We start from the raw sequence: 24,556 nt of genomic DNA on the forward strand, positions 1-24,556 counted from the left end.
TGGACTGGGTTGTGTCTATGCCTCTTCTTGCTGTCTTGGTTAGAGCAGTTTCCATACCAAATAACTATGCATCTGAATAGGGTGATTTTTATGGTGCATCTATAAAAACTAGTGAGGATCATTGGGGACATGCTGCATTTCCTTAGCCTTCTGAGGAAGTGGGGGTGTTGGTGTGCTTTGCTAGTGAATCTTTGTTATTCTTGCCAAAGAGGTACATGAGGACCTGATTTGCTGACTGTATTCATAGCAGAGATTGCTCAATATTCAAAAATCTGTCAATCAAGTGATATGGAGTTAGTTGATTGGGTTGGGTTGATAATCACTTTAAATTGAATGAGGTCCCAAATGAGTATATACTTCTATGTTTAAACCACTATGATGTTGCTTTGATCATCTTTCTCTCCAACCATATGAATCTTTTTGTTGGTGATCTGAGTGGACATAGCTCTGGTTTAGCAAAACAAAAAAAGGATCAAATCTGATTTCTAAGCAATAAACTTTTAAATGAATTCATTTTTTACTAAAAGAATTTCATATAAAGACCTGAAAGAAATTGCGTGCCATGATTACATATTTTGTATGTTATAAGCTTAAAATACCACTCAAAAATAAATCCCTGGAAAACATATGCTTTATAAATCATTTTGGCAAAGGTTTAATGATAATAAATGAGTATTTAACATAGTGTTTTACAGAATTGGTTTATTTTACATATGCCTAATACATAGTGGAAAAATTGCTACTAAAGAACTATACACTTCCATTCCTTGGTTTTATCTTCATAAAAGTTTTTATGCTGTTTAATTTAATGTGATTTGACCCAATGTTTTTTCTCGTAATACTGTATTTATGCAACAAACTTGTAAGCTAAATTTTCTTTAAAAAAAAAGCAAAAATAAATGACAGTTTGTTGAAATGATAAATGAAACCATAGATTTCAAATCTGATTCTTTGCTATAATACAAAAACAAAACGTTCATGGTCAATAATTGGGGTTCAATGAACTTTGGTTTCAAAGTTGAATGAGTCTGAGCTGATGTTCCAAAATGTTCAAAGCTTCACTTGAGATTGGTCAAGTTGACACCTGATATTAAATAGGTGATATCATCCAACTTAAGTTCACTTTAGAGTCCAAATCTGATGGATACGGCCAATGGATTTATCTAATACTATCCTGCATTGTTTCCTTACTGTCCACTAGGCCCTCCAATTGGCTCTTTCCATCTATGTTCCTGAGACTTGCATCAGGAGTCACGCAGTCCACATCATCAGGTTCTTGACTCTGTGGTGAAATTGGTTGTCCACCTTTGACACGCTTCCACTTCATTCTTCTATTCTGGAACCAGACCTTTACCTACAGAATAAAGAGTCAAAAATTAAAGATTCAAAGTCAAAGTACAGTTATTATCAAAGTTCATATACAGAACACAACTCTGAGATTTGTCCTCCTGCAGGCAGCCACAAAACAAAGAAACACCATGGAACCCATTGAAGAAAACATCAGGAGCACCCAGCGCGTAATAAAAGAACAAACTGCACAAATGGTAAAAAGAAAATGCACAACTCATAGAATATCAAACATAAGACCAGGAGTCAAGGAGTACTCAGTTTAGTTCAGTTCAGTTCCACGCCAGCAGGCAACTGCAGGCCACAGAGCCATTCTTCGCTGAAGCACCCCAGACTGCATTGATTGCCATGATCAAACTACTCAAAACCAGCAAAAAAAAAATGAGTGACCAGAAACCAGGAACACATGCAACATGAACCGCAAAGTCCCCTAAAACAAGTCCACAGCCTCACTGATCAGTCTTTGCAACGTGGATCCCAGGACTCCAGCACTTTCCTCCAACAGCAGTCAGCAAGAGGTCAAACGCAGGCAGAGGGCGCTCAACACTTGCCCCTCCTCCGCTCTTGTCTTCATCAACTTGAGCCTTGCCCGTGCCTCACTGGGAGAGAAGCAAAGGAGTTGACCATGGGCTTGTGCCCCATCCCCAAGCTTCCAGGTCTCCAGGCCACACACTCCCCCTCCAAACCTCACCAAACTCCCTCGGAGCCAGCAAAATGCCAGATTGCTCAATTGGCCCAAATACGCACTATCAAAATGTAATTCAAAGCTTCCAATTGCACACAGCAGATTAGTTGAAACATTAAAACTGCTCCTGCTTCCCACATCATCCTTTGACTCCATACTCACCATCTTAATCCCCAGTCAATTACAATTGATTAAAATTCCCTTGAGCCAAAATAGTTACCAGCCAATGTGATAATCATTCCATAATGGCTGAACCATCAGAAAGTAGCTTACCAAAATAACGCAAAATCACCAAAATTACCAAAACTTAATGAAAATAAAACTGTTTGAACTTTAATTGTCATGGTGAAATTGAAATTTTATCACAAATCCTGCCTGCAAACTTTCTTGCTTTAATTTTCATTTTCCTGCACTGTATTTCAACTTCCTTCTTGAAACACAGAGCTTTCACAGGGATACTGTTCTGCAAGTGCCAGTTATGTTGACAATTGATATATGATTAGAAAATCCTGAGGGCAAGGGTCTGGATTGGAAGCATTGCCTGATTTCTCCCACTACTCAACTCCAACATATCCAATTTGCAATTTAGGTGTTATCACTAGTGTCTTCCAAGCATTGATTAAATAGCAACAATTGAATATGGCAAATTCCTTTTTAAACAAAGGAATAGCAAGAACAGGAATGAACTGTGGACTCCAACGATATTATTCAGACAATGCAATCACTGAAAATGAAAGAAGAACCATTGTAAACAACAAAACCCATAAATGTTAGCAAATACTACAGTTGTGTTACAGAGTGTGGATGCAACAACAATATGCACTGCAATTCAAACTAATGATAGTGTGGCACAATTTTTCAATTATTATTTCATATTTTGAAAACCAAAGCAACAGCAGCTCTCTGGTTGAGATATCCCTCTATAATTATGGGAATGCACCACAACAAACAGATGAACTGCCCTCAAATTATGGTTTCAAATTACTTTGGAATTTAATGGGTTAATTGTTACCCCATGACTACAGAGGGACTACATACCACTGGAACAACATTATGCCATAACCAGCAGCTAGAGGTTTTGTAGGGTGATTAATCTATAGTTTGCACAAGAGTGTATTTTTTAAACCAAATTCCTATTCCATGAATAACAGCTTGTCCACAAAACTCTTCACTTACGAGAAATTCATAGACTTTGAAGCAATATTATTGTGGCATCTCCTACCCAGCTTGATGCTGGAACTGATAGTGCAACAAAGAACTTTATGGTACCTTAAGAGCTATTGGCCTGGCAAACAATAAGGTCTGCAGCTGAGTTAATAATGCAGTATAGGCAGAAAGCAATGTGAGAGGAAAAAATAGAGTCAATTAATAGGAATTTGCACCTACAGGAATAAACAGAGCCAGTGTAAACAGGAAACCGTTTCTGTTCTCCAGTTCATTCAAAAGAAGTATGAATTGGTCCACAAATATAAGTTAATGTTTTTGGCAACTGGTCATGTTGGTTTCAATTTAGAAATTACAACTCAGGTTTAAATTCCTGACTTCTTCCTGTCTTCTGTTTTATTTTGTTGTTCTTACGAAATGGCAATTACCCTGAAATCCAATATGAATCTCTTTTTCCAGTGTTCTCAAATATTGCTGTGAACTCACAGGTCCGTACAATTTGGATAACATTAATTTTAAATGCCTATGATTCACAAGGGATTCTTAAGTACAATTTTTCAAGAATTTTCCATGCAAAGCTTGACATAAAAGCACAATAACAAGTGGTGGAAATATCACGTTAAGTGTCGAAAGAAAATTGTGGATAAATATAAAGTTCTATTTTCCTCATGATTTCACTGATCAGGATAGGAACAATTCCACTTTAAGCTAGGTCTCATAGTCAAAGAATCCATATTTTTTAACATAAAAATCTGTGGGACTTGAGATTCACGTTTTCTTATTTCTCTAGTCCAGCTGTGGTTCACTTACACAGAGCTGTTCACCAATACAAGTGATTTAACTGCAAATCACAACCAGTATTTAAAAATAAAAGAGCTATTGCTCTTAAAATGGGCAGAAGGTTATGGCCTGTTTTAGGAGGAATCAATTGTAACCAGATGCCACTCAAATGAGGCACAGCAGGTTTTATGTTGTTTTAGCACTTTTACTGCTGGGGAGAGGTTGAATGTTTGGATGCAAATGTTTTTCACAAATGTCCTTCCTCAATAACAACAAATGTTTCAATCACTTTATTACCTGAAATCAAAATAGTCTTAGATTTCTTTTGGCATTCCGTGTGCATTTTTCTCTCGTTGCTGGTGTTCTGGAAACTATTGCTGGCATTGACGTTAGGACAAGTTCTGTTGGTTACCTGCTTTCTTGACCACACTCTTTTCTTCAGTCTATCCTTCATCTCAGCTTTTCGCCAGTTATATTCAGATTAAAAAAAAACATTCTGGTGCTATTCCAAGGAATGTAGTTAAGCACTTCAAACATTTCCATTGCTAATCCTCAATATGAAGCCCAAAAATAATGGCATTTGATTATCATGATTACTGGGTTAGACTTTAACATCGTGTTGCTCAATCTTATCATGAGAGTGATATGGTTAACCATTCACCATTCTGATCCCAGGAATTAGATTTGAACTGCCTTTTCATCTCCCTTCACTTTCACCTACAAGAATCTTACTTAGAACTAAACCCAGGCAGTCTTGAACAAGGTCTTTGTGGACATGGGTGCTCCCTGTGATGCATGTAATTCAGAACAAATTGGCTGTCTTGGATGGATGCTGGGGTGAAGTGAGGGAATGCTACACTGTGTGACATTCCCTCACTTGGATTAACACAAAAATACACCACCACATATCACATACAGGTACCATTGTGTTGTCTTGAGGAACATGGAATTCAGGCTCATGGCTTTCTATGCAGGCTGCTCAACTCTTGGCAACTTTATTTTATCTGTAATGTGCAGAAATGAGAAGTTCTACGACCAGAGAGAAGGCTTATGTCTATGATCTTGAGTTTACTGGAACAGCCAGCAACAATTTCAACAGCAGTTTGAGAAGATGAAGTATGAAGTATTGAGGAAGGCTTGAATATATATCAAAAAGATAGAAAATGTGACCTTTAATGAATAGATAGATGGATATTCAAGGAAATAAAATATTCACCTGTCTTTCTGTGAGATCCAAGTTAACTGCTATCTCATATCGCCTCAGTCTGGTCAGATAATTATGATGAGCAAATTCAGCTTCCAGTTCTCGAATCTGTTCTTTAGTGAATGCTGTCCTTTCTTTCCTGGCCTTGTTATTGGACTCGGACTTGTAATTTGAATCTTGAGTTTCTGCAATAAATTATAAAAGTGTATGGTTACAAATGTTATCCATGCTTCCTTGAGTTTCTGTATAAAATTCAGTGTTATAGATATTGAAATGAGGTTCTCTCTGCCTGTTTCAATTACTCAAAATTCAAAAGAACAGCAGTATTCACCCACCTTCATCACTGCAATATAGATTAATTGCACTTTATAAGATGGCGTTAATATTTGCTTGCACAAAACCTTGACATTTCATAAGCATTACCTGAAATCTTTGAGGTAATCTGGTTTTATAAGGTGAAGAATCAATGGTTAAGTTATTAGTTACAATTATTGGTTAAACAACATTACAAAGTTATAATTCAATTTGATGGACAAATAACCACAATAATTGGAAACTTACAGTTATGTGGAAGCTTTTTGCATCTTCAAGATAACCCAAGGTATATGAAGGTAAATTACTTACTTTTAAAGTTCGGCTCTATTGAAAAATTTTTCTGGAAAGGTTGTGCACAGTAGGAGCTCAAAAAGCAATAACATAAATTATCAGTGTAATTCATTTGGGAATAGATGGTTGAATAATGCTGGTTGCACTGCAGTTTGGGGGAAAATATTTACTTGTTCTTCTTCCAATGTTTTCATCGGATTTATTTGAAGACCACCTGTCTGCAAAATACTAAATTCCAACAATTTGGCACCTGACTGGACCTTGAGCTCAAAGCTTCATTAACAACGATCAGCATGAGCAGACCTGTCACTTAAAGTGGCTCAATTGGTAATACTCAGTCAGAAAGTTGTGATTCAATTATGCTACCTGGGCACAATAACATATTGTCAGTGGGTGCTCCTGTGCCACGCTGTAAAATTATTGCACATTTGAAGATGATATTTTCCAGATGGGAGATGTCAAACTAATACACTCTGCCTGTTGTGGATTCCATGTAATGTTTTGAAGAAGTGCAGATTTAGTCTACCCAGTGTCCTGCTTAATATTTATTCCTCAGCCTTACTAAAATGGATTATCTAATCATAATCAGTTTGTGGGAATTTGCTATGTTCATCTTGGTCAATGTCAAAATGATTACCCGGCCATAAGGCTCTTTGGATGCCCTGGAAAAGATGGTATCAAATAACTGAAAATTGTTTTTTTAATTCTGTAGGCATAGATTTATAATGAGTATTTTGAGTATTTTGACTAATGGAACAAGTGAATCAGATTAAAGTTGTTCCCATTGTTGGCTAACATAGATTGCGGGGGTAACATCGCCTGGCACTGAATTTCAGGTCAGATGTCAAAGAGTTGCTAGTCTCACTGAACAACGATTTCAATGCTGATCCTGGTTATAAAGCAAATGATGTTCAGCAGTTGATTGCAATGTGGGAGCAATTTTTGAATTATAGTGCAATTAGGATTGGGATTGCTTTGGCAACGGTCCAGCACAGACATCATGGGCCAAAGGGCCTTATTCTAGGATCTAAACATCTATAGCCTTTGTGATTTTTATTCACTTTGTCTTATTTGCAATTAATGAGCAGATGCTAACATAATGACTGTGGTGGGAGCGCTCTGACTGCACCTACAAAAATAAAAGAGCAACGTCATACTAACTATATACAAGAAAGAAAGTAATTTGGAGTTTGTATCTTTAGGATCAATCCATGTAACAGCAACCTAGTACTTATTTGGAACTGAAAAAAATTTAAAGTTATGATCCTCCTAACACTTAAAATTATTTCATGGTGACTACTGACTATAAAAACTTCACAATTTCTTAATGATAGGACAACTCCCCCTTTTCCAAAATTACTGATCTCCATTGATAATGCCTCATAACTTTTTCTTTCTGATACATATATGGAAACACTTACTTTGCACCTGACTGCTTGGATTCACCTCACTTCATGGTTGTTGACTGTTGACAGCTGTTGTCTTTGTATAAGATCCATGCACCTTCCACTAGAACTTAATTTCACCCTCAAAACTTAAGAGAAATGCTGGAAATGCTCAACAGGTCAGACAGTGTCAATGGTGAGAAAAACAGTCAACATTTTATGTCAATGATCCTCCATCAGAACTTCAATGTCAATGAAAAGTAATTGACCTGAAGCAGGAACTGTACTCTCTCCACAGGTATTACCTCATCTGCTGAGTATCTACTGCACATTCTGCTTTTACTTCAGATTTCTTGCATCAGCAGCATTTTTTTCTTGCTTTTCGATGATTCTGCATGCTTTTTCTCAGTCTCTGTGCTGAGGACAATTATCACCTACTGCTTCATCTTGGATCAGTGAAAGCACAAACCATACCCAAGGCTCTCCTGATCTGTCAGGAGTAGGATGAGCTGCAGAGCTTGGCTAGATAGTTTATGTTTGAAAACGGTCTTGGCTCACTTTGTAGCACTCTTACCCCTGAGCTGGAGGTCTGTGAAGTCAATAAAACTTAACAGACTTCAGCAGAATTTCTCAGCCAATGCAATGCAGTACTGTTCCACCACCAATTACATCTAGCTTCAAAGAATATAAACACTGTACTCCTATTCAGACTTCTTCCTAATACCTTGGACAATGTACCTTTCACAAGGGATATTAGTAAAACGTTATCTGGTCTTCTGCAGATTGCTCTTTGAGGGACTTTGCTGAAACTAGTTGCACTGATGTGTAAGGAGTAGATGCCTCAAAAAGGTGGCATCCATCATTAAGGACCCCCATCACTGAACTCATGTTTTCTTCTCATTGCTACTATCAGGGAGGAGGTACAGGAGCCTGAAGACACACACTCAATGTCTTATAAACAGCTTCTTCCCCTCTGCCACCACATTTCTGAATGGACTGTGAACCAGCCAATGAAAACTACCTCACATTTTTGCTCCCTTTTTGCACTATTTATTAAATTTAATGTTTGTATACAGTATATATATATATCTTATTGTAATTTACAGTATTTTTATATATTGCACTGCACTGCTGCCGCACAACAATAAATTTCACAACAATATGATTCTAATTCTACACAATGACTAAATCTCAAGAGGTTTTTCATTGGCTGTGCAATGTTTTGAGACATCCCATGGTCATAAAAGGCAACATCTACAGTAAAAGCAAATTCCGACTTTCTTACCAGCTGAATATAGCAAAGATATTTGGAATTAAAGAGTGGTGAATCTGTGGAATTCATTGCCACAGGCAGCTGTGGAGGCCAAGTTATTGGACATATTTAAAGCAGAGGTTGATAAATTCTTGATTAGTAAGGGTGACAAAGGTTAAAGGAAGAAGGCAGCAGAATGGGGTTGAGAGGAATAATAATAAATCAGCTATGATAGAATGACCAGAGCAGACTTAATGGGCTGAATGGCTCCTATGCCTCATGGTCTTATGGTCTAAATGTCGAAAGCAGTTGGGTGTTTAAAGTATTGCTTTAGCATTATGGGTAAAAGCCAGAATTTGCAAATAAGGAGCAATCCATCTAGTTCCGTATTATAAAGAGCATGTGGAAGAATGGCATTGATTAAGGAAGGCATCTGTGTCTAGAAGATGTAAAAACAATAGAATTGCAATGCCAAATGTAGCAAGGAAGAAATTTATCTTAATTGTGATGACTTCAATCATGGCAAAATTCCAAATGCCATCTGCTTCTAAAAAAATCATGCTATTTCCTCCATCAATCCTTTTTGAAATCCACACTCCAAGTTACATATCTCCAGCACAAATAAAAAACAGAGCCAAAAGGTGCAGCATGGCTCTGGCGCACTGAACCATCAATACATTGACTCACTGACTTGTTAAAGAGGAAATCCACCTTCAGAGCTGCACAAGATTTTATTGTAAGCTTTACTAAATCTCCCAGATGGAAAAGGAACTTTGATTGCAACAATACAAACTTGGCAAGAACATTCCCTAGCAAAAGCCAGGCTTCCTCTTGAAATGGAATGGGGAAAAATTGGACAATCATTCTTTTGTGGACGTATGCACAAAAGAAGGGCAATTAAATGCACACATATCACATGTAATAGAACATATGCACACACGGAGCACAGAACAGTATGGCACAGGACAGGCCCTTTGGCCTAGATGTTGTACTGACCTTTAAACCTACTCCTAGTTCAATCTAACTCTTCCCTCCTTCATAGCCCTCCATTTTTCTTTCACCCATGTGCCTCTCTAAGGGTTTCTTAAATGCCCCTAATGTATCTGCTTCTACCACCACCCCTGGCAGTACGTTCCATGCACCTACCGCTCTCTGTGTTAAAAAAACTTTACTCTGACATTCCTCCTGCAGGATGCTTTCCTCCAATCACCTTAAAAGTATGTCCTGTCATAATTAGCCACTGCCAACCTGGGAAAAAGGCACTGGCTATCCACTCTATCTTAGCCTCTTATCATCTTAAACGACTCTATAAAGTAGTCTCTCATCCTCCTTCACTCCAAAGAAAAAGACCCTAGCTTGCTCAACCTTTCCTCATAAGACATGTTCTCTAATCCAGGCAGCATCTTGGTAAACTCCTTTGCAGCCTCTCTAAAGCTTCTTATATCCTTATTATTTTTGATGAATATGGAGCAAGTACATGACTACGGGTGTACACCTCTTTACTGTTCTGCTCTAAATTTTGCAAGCTGAAGGGGGGAGACAGTTCAGTCTACTGTCCTCTCACCTGCCAACAATGAAATGATAGAAATATAGATAAACAGGAGTAAGTACAGGTCATTCAGCCTTCAAGCAAGCTCAGCCATTCAATATGATCATGGCTGATCAACTACTTCAATATCAAATGCCCACTCTCTCCTCACATTCTTTGAAGCCCTTGTTGTCCAGATCAGGAACACTTACCAAACCAAGAAACAGATAAAGGGTCACTAACGTGAAATATTAACTTGCTTTCTCTCTCCACAGACACTGCCTGATTTGCTGGGCATCATCGGCATTTTCTGTTTTAATTAAGGGAAAAATTACTCCCTCTCAAAATCTTTGTCTGATAATCCTGGTGAAAGATACACGTGGACCTCGGATGAGGACACCACTGTCATCCATCAAAGGAGAAAGACATAAAGTGAAAGGAGGCTACCAGGATTCAAGGTTCTGCTTCCATTTAGAACTCAGAAAGGGAAAAGTTAGAAAAAAAATAATATTGGAGGCTGAGGAAGAAAAAGCACATCAAAAATTTAAAAGGGTTCGGCCTCAAAAGTCTTTTTAAAGAAGAGATGATGTGACAGCTGATCTAGCTGGAGACAAAGGTTTTATATGTTAGCAATTATGTCAATGTTACCATGTGTGGATAGAAACCAGTGTTATTTCCCAGGCTGACAATTTCAATTATTCGGTATAATGGACTGTCTTGTGAGTCTTTGTATAACTTGTCACAAGTCGAGCAGAGACTTTCTCCTGGATGTTGCTCATTAAATGTCAGATAAACCAAGCATCAAACAAAAAAAGAACGTTAGACCTCTTCTTTAATTAATATAAAAAAAAAATTTTGCTTTGTTGTAACCGATTTATGTGTCTGAAATTAACAAAATATCTCTATCCCAGAAGTTTACCTTCAATGTGATCCATATATCTTTGGATAATAAAAGAATCAAAAGACATAAGGTTCTGGTGAGAAAGTTGACTTCAGATACAGGACCTGCTGTTCCTATAGATTGGGAACACTTTCTACTAAATGCTTGGTTTCATTGGTTGGTGTAATTGGACAGCACCAAAATATATTTTCAGAATCAGAACAAGGACTGCAGTATTTACAACCAAAACTTATTATCACATTCAAACAACAGGCAGGAGATGGACTTTGAAATATACTTTGCCTTCATTACCCATATCTCAGAAACAAATAGACTAAGAGTTCCAAACTGCAGCTTTGATCATACGACTCTAACCATGCTTTAGTTCAACAACATTTACTGGGGCCCAGCCCCAATTTGTAATAAACATTCCTTTTCTCTGTACCACAGTGACAAAATGTGCATACTGGCGGTCTTTTCACTCTCTAATGGCATTTCCAATTAGCACCAGCATACAGGTGCTTCTCTCATCCTATTAAGATCAACTAGATTTGAACCCAGGTCCTCCAGGAGAAAGGTGAAAGTCTGTTCCGTTGTATTAATCAGCTGATTATTTTAATAGCGCTGTTGAGCTACTGGTATTATCTCTACTGAAATAGCAAGCAGAAAAAGTAACACACACAAAATGCTGGAGGAACTCAGCAGGTCAGGCAGCATCTATGGAGGAGAATAAAGTCAGGTTTCGGGTTGAGACCCTTCATCAGGACTCATATTCAATGTGGTTATTTAGCTAGCAGTAGGACACATTCCTGCAGATCATTCACTTCCCTTCTGACAGTTCTTTAAGTTAATGAAGATGCCTCTTCAACTCAAATCGATGTACAGCAGCAAAAGCAACCATTAACAGATAAGGACCAGCCCAAAGGATGGGAGAGCTGAAAAAGGCAATAATGAGTGATGAACCCAGAAGAACTCGGCTGATCAAGCAGCACTGATGGAGGGGAAAGGACAGTTAACTTCGTCATCTGATGAAGAGCTTCAATCCAAAATGACTTCCTGACTCGCTGTGTTCCTCCAGCACTTTGTGTATTGCTCCAGCATTTGCAGTTTCCTGTATCTCCAATTATGAGTGACAGCCTAATTTACATCCATCTCACCTCTATTTATTGTTAAGTGACGTTGAAGATGAAGAAAACCAAAATTGTACAAAATGGTTACTAATTTCAGGTCGCAATTTGCCTCGGTTAATATTACTCTCAGGTCATGCCAGCTGTCACATGTTAATCTCACTGCCTCCAAGCCCGCAGAGCTTCCCCAGCACTACTTCAAAAAAGAGCAGCAGTGTTTTCCCTGGTGTTTTGGACAATATTTATTCCCCCAAACAACACCTAAATACAGATTACCTGGTCATTATCACATTGAGAATTTGCTGCACTTGAATTAGCTGCAACGTTTTCTAATTACACTAGCGACCACACTTTGAAAGCACTTAATTGGCTGTGAAGTGCTTTGGGATGAATTGAGGTAAATGCATACAATTCCTTTCTTTTTCAAAGCAATCGAAACTTCGAAAGGATACAAAAAAGTTATAATATTCACAATTCAACACCTAGAATAATTCAACTGCAAAATGTATACATTTCTTCACCTCACAGATTGCTAATCTTATTTCAGGAGCACTCTGCTAAAAAACTTGTACAAAAATACATCTGGAGAATGTGTACTTTTGTTTTAAGCCATAAAAATGAAGTACTATTGACCGGCCAGGGTGACTTAGCACAAAATTCTCTCAGTAGGAATCAGTGCCCAATTTCATCATAAACTGAAAAGTTTATGCTCTCTATTCACAAGACGCACGATCATCTGAAGATTCATACATGAGCACTGCCAAAATTACATATTCTTTTGTGTTAACTGATGATGCTCATGATTAAATAACAAACACAAAACTACATATGTGAAATCTTGAATGAAAATGTAAAATACTGAAAATAGCAGACCAGGTAGCATCTGTAGAGAGATAAAAAGAGTTAACTCTGTAGGGCTATCTCCATTAATTTTGTTGCTCTCTCCACAAATCACCCCTGACCCAATGAATACCTCAGATAGTTGCTGTTTTTATTCAAGTTTCAGAACAAGAAACATTTACACTGTTTTTTCTCCTGAAGTTAGATTACATAAAATATGTGATTCTGAGACAGGCCATGTAGCCTGTATTGCAATTTATTTTTTATTCCAGCACACTTCAAATGCTTCCAAATTTCTTTCCTTCTATTTTTAAATGTTAAGATGATGTCTGCTTCCAACATTAAGTTTAGCAGTGCATTCCACAGTTTAAATCTTAAACACAATCTTATAACTTACTTTTTTTTTGCATTGCTAGATCTACATTTATAAATATAATTCAAATTCCATAAGGAAATATATGGTCTTTATGGAGTGGGAGACTTTCTCAAAGGTATCCTGATCAAATTCTTCTCAAAGGCAGCTTGTAATGATGCAGTCGATTGCTTAATCCAGATTCCTATTTTTTGGAGATAATCTGAACAATTATTGTCACGTTTCTTTGCAATTTTAGACATCTTGGTTAAATGACAACACAATTCACTGAAATTTTGTTATTTGTTCCTCAAGCAACATCTTTGTAAATCTATCCTCTACTCTTTCTATTACTACTGCATCTTTCTTGTAATGTGAGGAATAGATTCCATCTTCTTCACCCTACATTCAGCACCACAATTATGTTCTAATGTGGAATGATTACTTTTTACTCATTTACAAATGATTAGCAAACTAGACATTGGATTTGACCACTTGCAATTATAGTACATAATTGCTGAGTTCACTCTACATATTTCATCTACCAAGGCTTGCATACACTCTAAGCAAACATAATCAAGCAGTTGTCCCAAATTATCTATTTCTGTGCCGTAAAGTCCATGTAATTCTGTTTGACTTGAGAGCACCAAACTTGACTACAAAAATTATAGCTGAAAAATCATTTTCCAGCTACTTAGGCTCTCACCTTGATGCAAAAATGTCATGTTTTTATTTTTAAAAATGTAATTGAGGAAACAAAAAAGACAAAGCGTTGGTTAGTCTGCAACAATAGCATTTCCCCAGTACAATTAGCATCTTCTCTATTAATGTTGGCAGAGAGAGTTAGCTTCTCAGTTGTGTACAGACAGGAAAGATTCAAATGAATTGATCCATACACAAAATGGATCTTGATTTATTATAACCTTCCCTGCCAGATTTTTATGTCAATGTCAAAACAAATGTAGTAAAAAGTCATTTCCAAGACCTTACGCTACAAAAACCAAAGATGTCTTCATAATATATGGAAGAAAAGTTCAGAGATTTCTCACGTTTGATAGTTTAGCAGAAGTTTATGATAATGGAGATGTGCACTTTTAAGATCTTGTATTTCTACATACAATATAACCATATAACAATTACAGCACGGAAACAGGCCATCTCGGCCCTTCTAGTCCACGCCGAAATCTTACTCTCACCTCGTTCCACTGACCTGCACTCAGCCCATAACCCTCCATTCCTTTCCTGTCCATATACCTATCCAATTTTACTTTAAATGACAACATCAAACCTGCCTCTAGCACTTCTAATGGAAGCTCGTTCCACACAGCTACCACTCTCTGAGTAAAGAAGTTCCCCCTCGTGTTACCCCTAAACTTTTGCCCCCTAACTCTCAACTCACGTCCTCTTGTTTGAATCTCCCCAACTCTTAATGGAAAAAGCCTATCTACGTCAACTCTATCTATCCCCCCCATAATTTTAAATACCTCTATCAAGTCCCTCCTCAACCTTCTATGCTCCAAAGAATAAAGACCCAACTTGTTCAACCTTTCTCTGTAACTTAGGTGATGAATCCCAGGCAACATTTTAGTAAATCTTCTCTGTACTCTCTCTATTTTGTTGACATCTTTCCTATAATTCGGTGACCAGAACTGTACACAATACTCCAAATTTGGCCTCACCAATGCCTTGTACAATTTTAACATTACATCCCAACTCCTATACTCAATGCTCTGATTTATAAAGGCCAGCATACCAAAAGCTTTCTTCACCACTCTATCTACATGAAATTCTACCTTCAGGGAACTATGCACCATTATTCCTAGATCCCTCTGTTCTACTGCATTCTTCCATGCCCTACCATTTACCATGTATGTCCTAATTTGATTAGTCCTACCAAAATGTAGCACCTCACACTTATCAGCATTAAACTCCATCTGCCATCTTTCAGCCCACTCTTCTAACTGGCCTAAATCTCTCTGCAAGCTTTGAAAACCTACTTCATTATCCACAATTCCACCTATCTTAGTATCGTCTGCATACTTACTAATCCAATTTACCACCCAATCATCCAGATCATTAATGTATATGACAAACAACAATGGATCCAGTACAGATCCCTGAGGCACACCACTAGTCACCAGCCTCCAACCTGACAAACAGTTATCCACCACTACTCTCTGGCATCTCCCATCCAGCCACTGTTGAATCCATTTTACTACTTCAATATTAATAGCTAATGATTGAACCTTCCTAACTAACCTTCCATGTGGAACCTTGTCAAAGGCCTTACTGAAGTCCATATAGACAACATCCACCGCTTTACCCTCGTCAACTTTCCTAGTAACCTCTTCAAAAAATTCAATAATATTTTTCAAACATGACCTTCCACGCACAAATCCATGTTGACCGTTCCTAATCAGACCCTGTCTATCCAGATAATTAGATATACCATCTCTAAGAATACTTTCCATTAACTCACTCACCACTGATGTCAAACCTACAGGCCCATAATTGCTAGGTTTACTCTTAGAACCCTTTTTAAACAATGGAACAACATGAGCAATACGCCGATCCTCTGGCACTATCCCTGTTTCTAATGACATTTGAAATATTTCTGTCAGAGCCCCTGCTATTTCTATACTTAACTTCTCTCAAGGCCCTAGGGAATATCCTGTCAGGACCCGGAGATTTATCTACTTTTATATTCGTTAAAAGCACCAATACTTCCTCTTCTTTAATCATCATAGTTTCCATAACTTCCCTACCTGTTTCCCTTACCTTACACAATTCAATATCCTTCTCCTTAGTGAATACCGAAGAAAAGAAATTGTTCAAAATCTCCCCCATCTCTTTTGGCTCCACACATAGTTGTCCACTCTGATTCTCTAAGGGACCAATTTTATCCCTCACTATCCTTTTGCTATTAATATAACTGTAGAAACCCTTTGGATTTATTTTCACCTTACCTGCCAAAGCAGCCTTGTATCTTCTTTTAGCTTTTCTAATTTCTTTTTTAAGATTCTTTTTACATTCTTTATATTCCTCAAGCACCTCATTTACTCCATGGTGCCTATATTTATTGTAGATATCTCTCTTTTCCCGAACCAAGTTTCCAATATCCCTTGAAAACCGTGGCTCTCTCAAACTTTTAACCTTTCCTTTCAACCTAACAGGAACATAAAGATTCTGTACCCTCAAGATTTCACTTTTAAATGACCTCCATATAAACTATTTAAATTGGATGAGATTATTATTTCAAGTCATCTTGTAATTAAGAATGTTCAAATCTCTTGAGTTTTGAGTCTTCTGAAATCGGGATACATAACATTTGCAGATTGTGTCCAGGCAGCAGTTTTACTGAATACAAAGCCACATAAGCAATAGATACTTTGTAGTGTCAAAGCTGCAGAGTTAAAACACAGTAAGTTCCTTATATTGGTATCATAAGTAGAAAATATTACACTTGCGATGTTTAGATTGAATACAGTGAAAAAGTTTTGCAGGATTTTTTAAGTTAACAACTATGCTGCTTAGTCAACCCCACTGACAAACAATGATGTTATTCTTTGCTTCTGATACTGCAACAATGATTGAATTTGATTGAAAACTAGTACCAATGAAAAACTACAATTACTTCTGTTATCTCCCAGCTCAATAGACATCGGAGCCGATATACCTGTCAAGTTTTGCTTCGAATGTGCACAGCTAAATTATGCATAATTTTTCAAATTTGATACCTTGTGTATAGAATTTCAAATGTTTTGATCTGCTATTGTGCAATCTGTTTGTACTTACAGATATTCACTGAATTTTTTTTAAAAAAACAAAGATTTTGAATTCTGGAAGTACAAAAGAGTAGACAGAAGAAATGCGAATTAAATTAAATGTACTGACAGTTGTCCGTTAAATACTCAATATATAAGAACCTGATCAGCTCTCCATCCTACCCATTGATCTAAGCAAAGATCGGATTGGCTCAATTAATTTTATTCAGATGATGCCATTATTTTAAAATACGAAACGCAAACGCCTGTTACTGTTAATAACACATGGCACAGATTACTTCATGATGTGTTCAAATGTAATCTAATAAATAAGTATAATTATTTTCATAATCATTATGCCATTCAAATAACTTATAATTACAAATGTTTGTAGATCATAACATTAGGAGACATTAGATATTATGAACATTATAAACAATATTATGCACATGGTTTGATATGGTCATCTGTGATATGCAGCCAATTACATAACATTTCTATGCCCAGTAGTTTTCAAATTAACTTTAAAGGCTAAATACTGTATATCATCAATATTCAGGAACAACCAAATTCAGGAACTATTCCATAGTTTAAAACACAACACTTCATCTAATTCAAAGTTCAAAATTCAAGGTAATTTCATTATCAAACTATATATACAATAGTCACCATATATGTACTTTGCTGTGACTTAATCAGGGAGGTAGCATTAGGTTTACTTAAAGACACATAGCTTGTTCAGAAGGAAGGTTCATCTCAAGAGATCCATGTTCTAAAATACCTTGCCAAGAGGTAAAGGGAATAGTTGCTTCCATGACAGAACTGCAAAAAAGACCAAGTCTTCATTTTTATGACTTTTCTTAACACGTCATACAGGATGTGGATAAAACATAAAGACAGAAAAATTGGTGAAGATTTGGGAGCTCTATTACTCCCTGTTTATAACAATTTGTACATAAATTAGTCAAATTTTGCGCACCTTGATATATCCAACAAAGAGTTCATTTTACATTTACACTTTTCTGGAGCTGCAATGTAGTGTATCTTTCATGGTTACATTGAAAAAAAAAGGAACATAATGAAGTAAATTGTCATTATGTTACAACGATAAAATTTTACATCATGGCTCTGCTCTGGGCTGACCTAATCAGATATTATAGATAACTTGAAGCAAGGAACACATGCAAAGTTGAATAATTTACTTTATTCATTCATTCATTCATGTAATATAGATGTCATTGATGAGGTCAGCAGTTATTGTCCATCTCTTAATGGCCTCTAAACTAAAGAGATCATTTAGAGTCAAGTCACCCTTAGGCCAGACAGGGAAAGATTAGCAGATTTTCTTCCTGTAAACCAGCATTAGTAAACCAGTTGAGCTTCTAAAAATGAAATGCTTGCTGTTATTGAGGCTAGCTTTAATTTCGGGCTTATATAATTATTAAATTTCAAGGCATCAAATGGAACGGTGAGATTCCGTGTCTGCTGTGTTCCTGTATCCGGGCATTTAACTGAGTACAAGGAACAGCAAGATGTTAAACCAGAAGAAAGTAAAATAAAAATAGAGAAATTAGAACACACAAGACAATTAATGCAGAAGCTGAGAAGATGAATGGTTAAGAAAGAAGTGTGTGAGTTCAAATAAAACAATTATAGGGCAATCTCTGGTAGGATCCAAATCTAAAAGTAAACTATGAGCGATCAGAAGGATGAGCCAAAACACTAAACATTCACAGATATACTACAACCACTTACCTGGGACTGTCATGAAATCAAGCCATTCAAATGTATTTCTCATATGAGCAAACTTATTTATTATTATCCCAATGTTTGGAATATCCTTACCATTTAAGCTTGGGTGTTTTACAAGATTAATACCGCAAAATCATGAAAACCTGAAACAAAAAGATACAAATTCCTGTTTCTAGGAATTGTTAAAACCAGTAATGGAGACAAACTAACTTTTTATTTGAGAAAAGTGTGTTTGAATCGAGAAATAATATATGATGTTAAAGCATTGCCTGAAATTTCATCCTAACACGGATTTTGGAAAACCTCCGTTCAAAATCGGAAAAATCTTTAGGAATTATTTTTTTTCAGAAAGACTTATTTGAGGTCATAGATATTTACATTCTCTTGAAATCAAGTGTTCAAAGTTCAGAGTAAATTATCGAAGTACATATATGTCACCATATACAACCCTGAGATTTGTTTTCTTGTGGGCATACACAGTAAATCCATAATTGAATAATAACCATAATAGAATCAATGAAAGACTGCACCAACTTGGACATTCAACAAGTATGCAAAAGACACAAATCGTGCAAATACAAAAATAAAGAAATAATAATAATAATAATAATAAATAATAGTGACAATAATGATGTAAAGATTCAGTGATACTGGATGAGGCGAAGGCTCTCGGACCGAAATGTCAACTTTTATTTCTCTTCATAGATGCTGCCTGACCTGCAGAGTTCCTCCAGTATCTTATGTGTTTTATACTGGATGAGAAATGTGATTGTGTTGCAATGCTGCTAATGGTCTGGCATTTTTCATTTAAGTTAGAAATGTAGTCTCTGCTGGGTTCCATCAAATACCAAATTGTAATGTCAAGTTGCACGCCAGTGACAAACTGAGTAAACAGGTCCTTTATATGTTCTGTGTACTAATGCACCTTTCTTCCTGATACACCACAGTATAAATTATTTATTTGTAAAGTACAATGAAATAAATAGAAACTGCACCATCACAACAAGATTTGCCCTGAAGTAATATTGTTTTTCCTCCTTTATTCAAGCCAGTGCTGGAATTTATAACAGGCTGTACAACACATACCTGTAGTGATAAAAATAGAGATTACTGCTGAGATTTAGGTTGCCAGTGTTGTAAACTGAATAAATTATTAATACTATGCTTATAAAATTCATTTATAAAGTACCAGATTTCATAAATGGATCAACCAATGTGGTCATCTTGTTTTAATTTTAGGTTTAATTGCTGCAACAAATACCATCCGTGACTCTTAAAACATAAATTAAACTTTGAAAATCCAAAACATATGCACATTCTATTGAAGAGTTTTGGGAATAGTTTATACACTGATGTGAACTGGACAACAAGCAATATTGAATAGTGACCATACAAGGGAGAATTCCAGTATTGCAACCTAAACAATAGTTTCACCGTTGATGTCAAAAACCGTGTCAAAAAGCAAAGCGTCAATTCTTTAACCCCAATGCAATAACCCCGTGAATAATAAATTCAGAATGGTTGAGTTAAACATCTTGCATACGTATACTCACTTGATTAAGATTTGCAGTTTCGGCATAAGACTACTTAAGAATGATGCTACTTAGGAACTATACTACGATTTTCAAAGTATTTTAAACATCGAAATCCCCTTTCCGGGAATTCCCCCCTCCCCCATTTAATTCCCAGCACTGCGAAAGATAATTAAGGTGCAACATGTATCCTAGCTAGGTACATAGATCTGAAGACGATCAAAAATAGGTGAGCGGCTTAAGACAGCAAAGATATAAGGCATGACCGCACTGTTATTCCTTCTGATACAACCTCATTACAGGCAACAGCTTCACTCTGCAAGCCATATTCTGTTCGGTTTTAGGGGCTGCTCAGTGCCCGTTACACGACCCCCTTTAGAATCACACCGACAACTGGTTGGAACGGGATTCGTTCCATTTACACCAGTACAAGTACCAGTACATGGTCGGGTCAATGTAACCTGTAGAGGAACAATTGCTCTTTCAGCAGGATGAAAATTTGGGCATAAAATTTTCAGTACAATCTATTTTTTTGAAGGAATGCAGCTTCAGATTGTGTTTGTTAAATTGACACAAATTTTTAAATGAAATTCAATGTTCTGTAGGAAGGATTGGGGATGGAGCTAAATTATTTGTATTCGATTATCTGGAGACTACCTGCGACCCTAACTTTTTTGCAGAAGTTTCGTTTAAATGAAAATGCGCAGAGGACAGACGAGGAAACAAGTACATCTTTCACCTCGGCGCTGAAGTTTGCTCTTTCGTCTCGTCACTTGAGATTTACTCATCAACAGAGGAAAGGTGACAACTTTGATGTTCTGTGTAATTTGAGACGTTGCATTTCGTTGCTGTCGTAGTGCAACAAATACAACCTTAAAATAAATACAATTTAGCTTTGAGTTAGTTGCAAGCGGGATATTTGAGAATGAAACTTCAATTGAGAGAAAATGTTTTAAAATGTATTTGAATACAGTGCGACTGGACATTTGTTAATGGGTGTTTAATTTCACTGAATAATGGTGTTTCGGTGCTACACTCACCTAACACGTCGCGTTTCCTTTTCGTTGGTTTCTTGTCGAGTTCGGAAGCAGCGATGCCCCGCTGGCTGGAGTAATCCCCAGTCGCGGCACATAGCGCCGGCTCCGAGCCACCGGTTTCGAAATTCGCGGAGCTGGCTGACAAGCATGAGGTTTGTCTGTCTCTGGCCGCCGTCGGCAGCGGAGGGGGAATGTGCCACTCGGTGCGGTGGAAGCGGCCCGGGTGATGTTCCACGTAAACCCTTTCTTCTCCGGGGAAACTGTGCGTCGCCGACACCAGGCAAGGAGAAGGGAAATCTGGATAAGCGGTGAAGTCCGCGACTTCGGACTTTTTGTATAAAGAGAAAGGAGAAGGATAGTGGTGGAGGCCGGGAACCCCCGCCCCGGAATGTGGATTTCGCATGCAGCTCCACACGGCGGCCCCGGAATGCGAATTGCGCATGCAGCTGCTTGTCGTCTGATCCATTGAAAGACTCGAAGGTGCTGTCTGCACTCAAACAAAGTTTAAAATCCTAGATCTTTGCAAATGGCACCGTTCTTTGTCACTTCAAGTCTTCAGATATAATTTGCAATGCTCTGATTCTTTGTAAACTTTTTTCCTCCAATAAATAAATAAATGCTCACATGCTTTAAGTCAATGAGGCTGCCTCCCTCTGAACGCTTGGTGGGAAAAGTGACAAGCTTATAGTGTGTAATGTGAGAGGGGCGGGGTTGGCCACCACATGTTGGATTACTCCAACCAAGCAAAGAATTGCTGCGATTAATCACCAGCATTACTGTATACGCAGAAATTTTATATGCACAAGCTTAATGGCTTTTTTTCAGACCAAGGATATCATAGACGTTTTAAAACCGGTCAGCATTGTTCCCCACATGTTCGAGGATTAAAAAATAAACACACACTGGACACTTGCGGCGTAATCTATTCATATATCTCAAGAATTCTTTTCGTCTACAGCGATCACCATCCTGAGTTGCAAACTCTCACACCACACATTTTAGAACATTCTTCAAGGTGCTTAAGCCAAGAAACAAGTTCTAAATGTGAATAAAGTCTGAGGAGGGTGGGTGGGAAAGGTGAATGTTATTCCAATTGCTGAACGTGATCTTATGCTCCAACCCAGAATAAAGGTTCAAATTATGTCACTGACGTTCGAATAGTTTTTTAGTAGGTTTACCAAGAGTTGTGTAATCTACAGCGTCTTTTTATTCGTTTTAAGGATATGCCTATGTAATCAGATTCAGGTGTAATATCACTTGCATATGTACTAAAACTTGTTGTATTGCAGCAGCAGTACATAATAAAAAATATAAATTACAATAAGTAATAGATAATAAGCAATAGATAATTAAGTAGTGCAACAAGAGAGAAAAGATAATCAGGTAGTGTTCATGGGTTAATTGTCCAATCAGAAATCTGATGAAAGAGGGGAAGAAGCTGTTCCTGAAACGCTGAGTGTGTAGGAATTTAATCAAAGAGCAGTTAACAGCGGCAACTTCTGTTTTGTTAGTACTATATCTCTTCTATGGCAGTCCATAGGAACTTAATCAGAAACAAAAATAATTAGATGTAATATTAGCTACCAGTCATTAGGGTGGAATAGCTTAATAAGCAAAGCTTTTCAGAAGAAGAAAATCAGATATTGTGGAATATGGTAATAGACCAGAATTGGCAGGATCTTTTAAGGGTGTATGGCTGGAATTTGTAAATGGGGAAAGAGTGAGTAATGAGATCATGGAGGGACTTGAAAACAAGAATGAGCATTTTAAAATCAAGCCGCTGTGGGTGTGGGTAAATGGGCCTCAGATAAGTCAGAAAATGGGCAATAGAGTTTTTCTCATGAATGAGAGAGGGATTAAACACACCTAGAAATTCATCCCTACTTGGCAGCTCTAATGGAACTGGATTCCAGAAGCAAAGGATACTATGCTATTGCCATTATAAAATGTGCTTGTTTCTGCTGACTACAAATGGTTATATGTGATTTACTTATAGATATTTCACAAACATAAAAATAGAAATCTGATGAAGTTCATTTCAAAGACATTATTTCATGCAGTGATTGGTAGTATTTTTGTTGATCATAATAAAAAATGGACTAAGACAGTTGTTTCAGTGCGCATTACACAACAATTTACAATTTTAACAAGCCAAATGCTATGATTTTACCATGTTTTTTGCAGGATGCTGGTACAGATTTTAGCTGGATTTTAAAGAAAGATAATTGCACGTTTCATACTTGTCACGGACAAAAGAAACAATAAAATGTACAGGGTGAAAAATAAACATGTAATCCATGGTTTAATATTAATTAATGAAAGGCATGTTGAAAAATTCTTCATGGGTACAGTACAATGGAAATGAATGTATTGGTTGGTGAAGCTGTGTGTGATTCAACCAATACATTTATTTCTGTTGTACTGTATCCATGAAGAATTTTTCAACATGCATTTCATTAATTAATCAGACGTTATGGAAGAGTGATATAATAGCATCAAAAACACCTTTCTGCCACTCGATTTGGGATCTCAGTTTGTTAAAAATAACCCAAAGCAGTACAGAACCTTGCAGAGAAATAAAAAAAAAGTTATCGATTCTTGGGACAATGCTACTCTAATTGCCTTATTCCTGCTAGACTGAAAGTGGAAGTTGATAGGTTCTTGATTAATAAAGGCATCAAAGGTTATGGGGGAAGGCAGGAGAATGGAGTTGAGAGGGAAAATAAATCGTGCTATGTCTTATGGTCTTATGATCGTATTGATGGAAAACAGCAGAAATGCTGACCATTCTACTGATAATGATGACCAAAGATAAGATTTTTATTTCAAATCCTAATAAATTTATCATTATAAGTATAACAGTAATAATCAAGACCTATTGTTCTTCTCAGAATGATACCGGCCATCTAGTATGTAATCCTGTGCCTGCGTCATTGTTGCTATGCTCCAAATTCCCAGTGTTTGTCTTCTGTTGTTACATGCATAACACAGGAGAGATTAAATCAGTTTACTATCATGCTGGTTGCTGTTCTTGAGTAGGGCCAAGTGCTGCAGGAGCAAGATATTAAAGTGCAGTTCATTAATGTGATAGTTTGGGTGGGAAGGGTAAGAATTAGTTTGCAACATTTGTCTTCAGAGATGCACAGAAATGCAAGCTGCATCATGGCTATACCACTGTTGAGACCATGTTGTGTGATGCCTCATATGTCACTATGTGGATTAAATAAAGACACAGAGGCATTACCAGTTGAACTATCACTGTTCCTGCAATATTGACAGCTGAGTATATTTTCCTAAAGAACAATTCCAGAGAATGGGGGC

The 24,556-nt window shown here is 37.1% G+C and overlaps 1 protein-coding gene across 1 annotated transcript; it reads right to left on the reverse strand.

Annotated features, from left to right (window-relative positions):
- Positions 1-638: 638 nt before the first annotated feature.
- On the reverse strand, positions 639-22,108 carry meox1 (mesenchyme homeobox 1). The gene is made up of 3 exons (XM_063037062.1): positions 21,239-22,108; positions 5,193-5,365; positions 639-1,354 (listed from the first exon to the last, which is right to left on the reverse strand). Exons 1-3 carry the CDS (start codon positions 21,699-21,701, stop codon positions 1,160-1,162), a joined length of 831 nt encoding a protein of 276 aa, XP_062893132.1. The 5' UTR covers positions 21,702-22,108; the 3' UTR covers positions 639-1,159.
- Positions 22,109-24,556: the final 2,448 nt, after the last annotated feature.

Source organism: Mobula hypostoma, chromosome X1, assembly GCF_963921235.1.
Source record: "Mobula hypostoma chromosome X1, sMobHyp1.1, whole genome shotgun sequence".
Taxonomy (NCBI): Eukaryota; Metazoa; Chordata; class Chondrichthyes; order Myliobatiformes; family Myliobatidae; genus Mobula; species Mobula hypostoma.

Bases quoted from the DNA above. Each gene is read 5' to 3' on its own strand.
- meox1 (XM_063037062.1), bottom strand. From the start codon at position 21,701: ATGGATCAGACGACAAGCAGCTGCATGCGCAATTCGCATTCCGGGGCC. The intron at 5,366-21,238 runs GTGAGTGTAGCA...AATTTATTGCAG, and splicing joins AAGGAAACGCGACGTGTTAG to AAACTCAAGATTCAAATTAC. The intron at 1,355-5,192 runs GTGAATATTTTA...TTTATTCTGTAG, and splicing joins TGGATCTCACAGAAAGACAG to GTAAAGGTCTGGTTCCAGAA.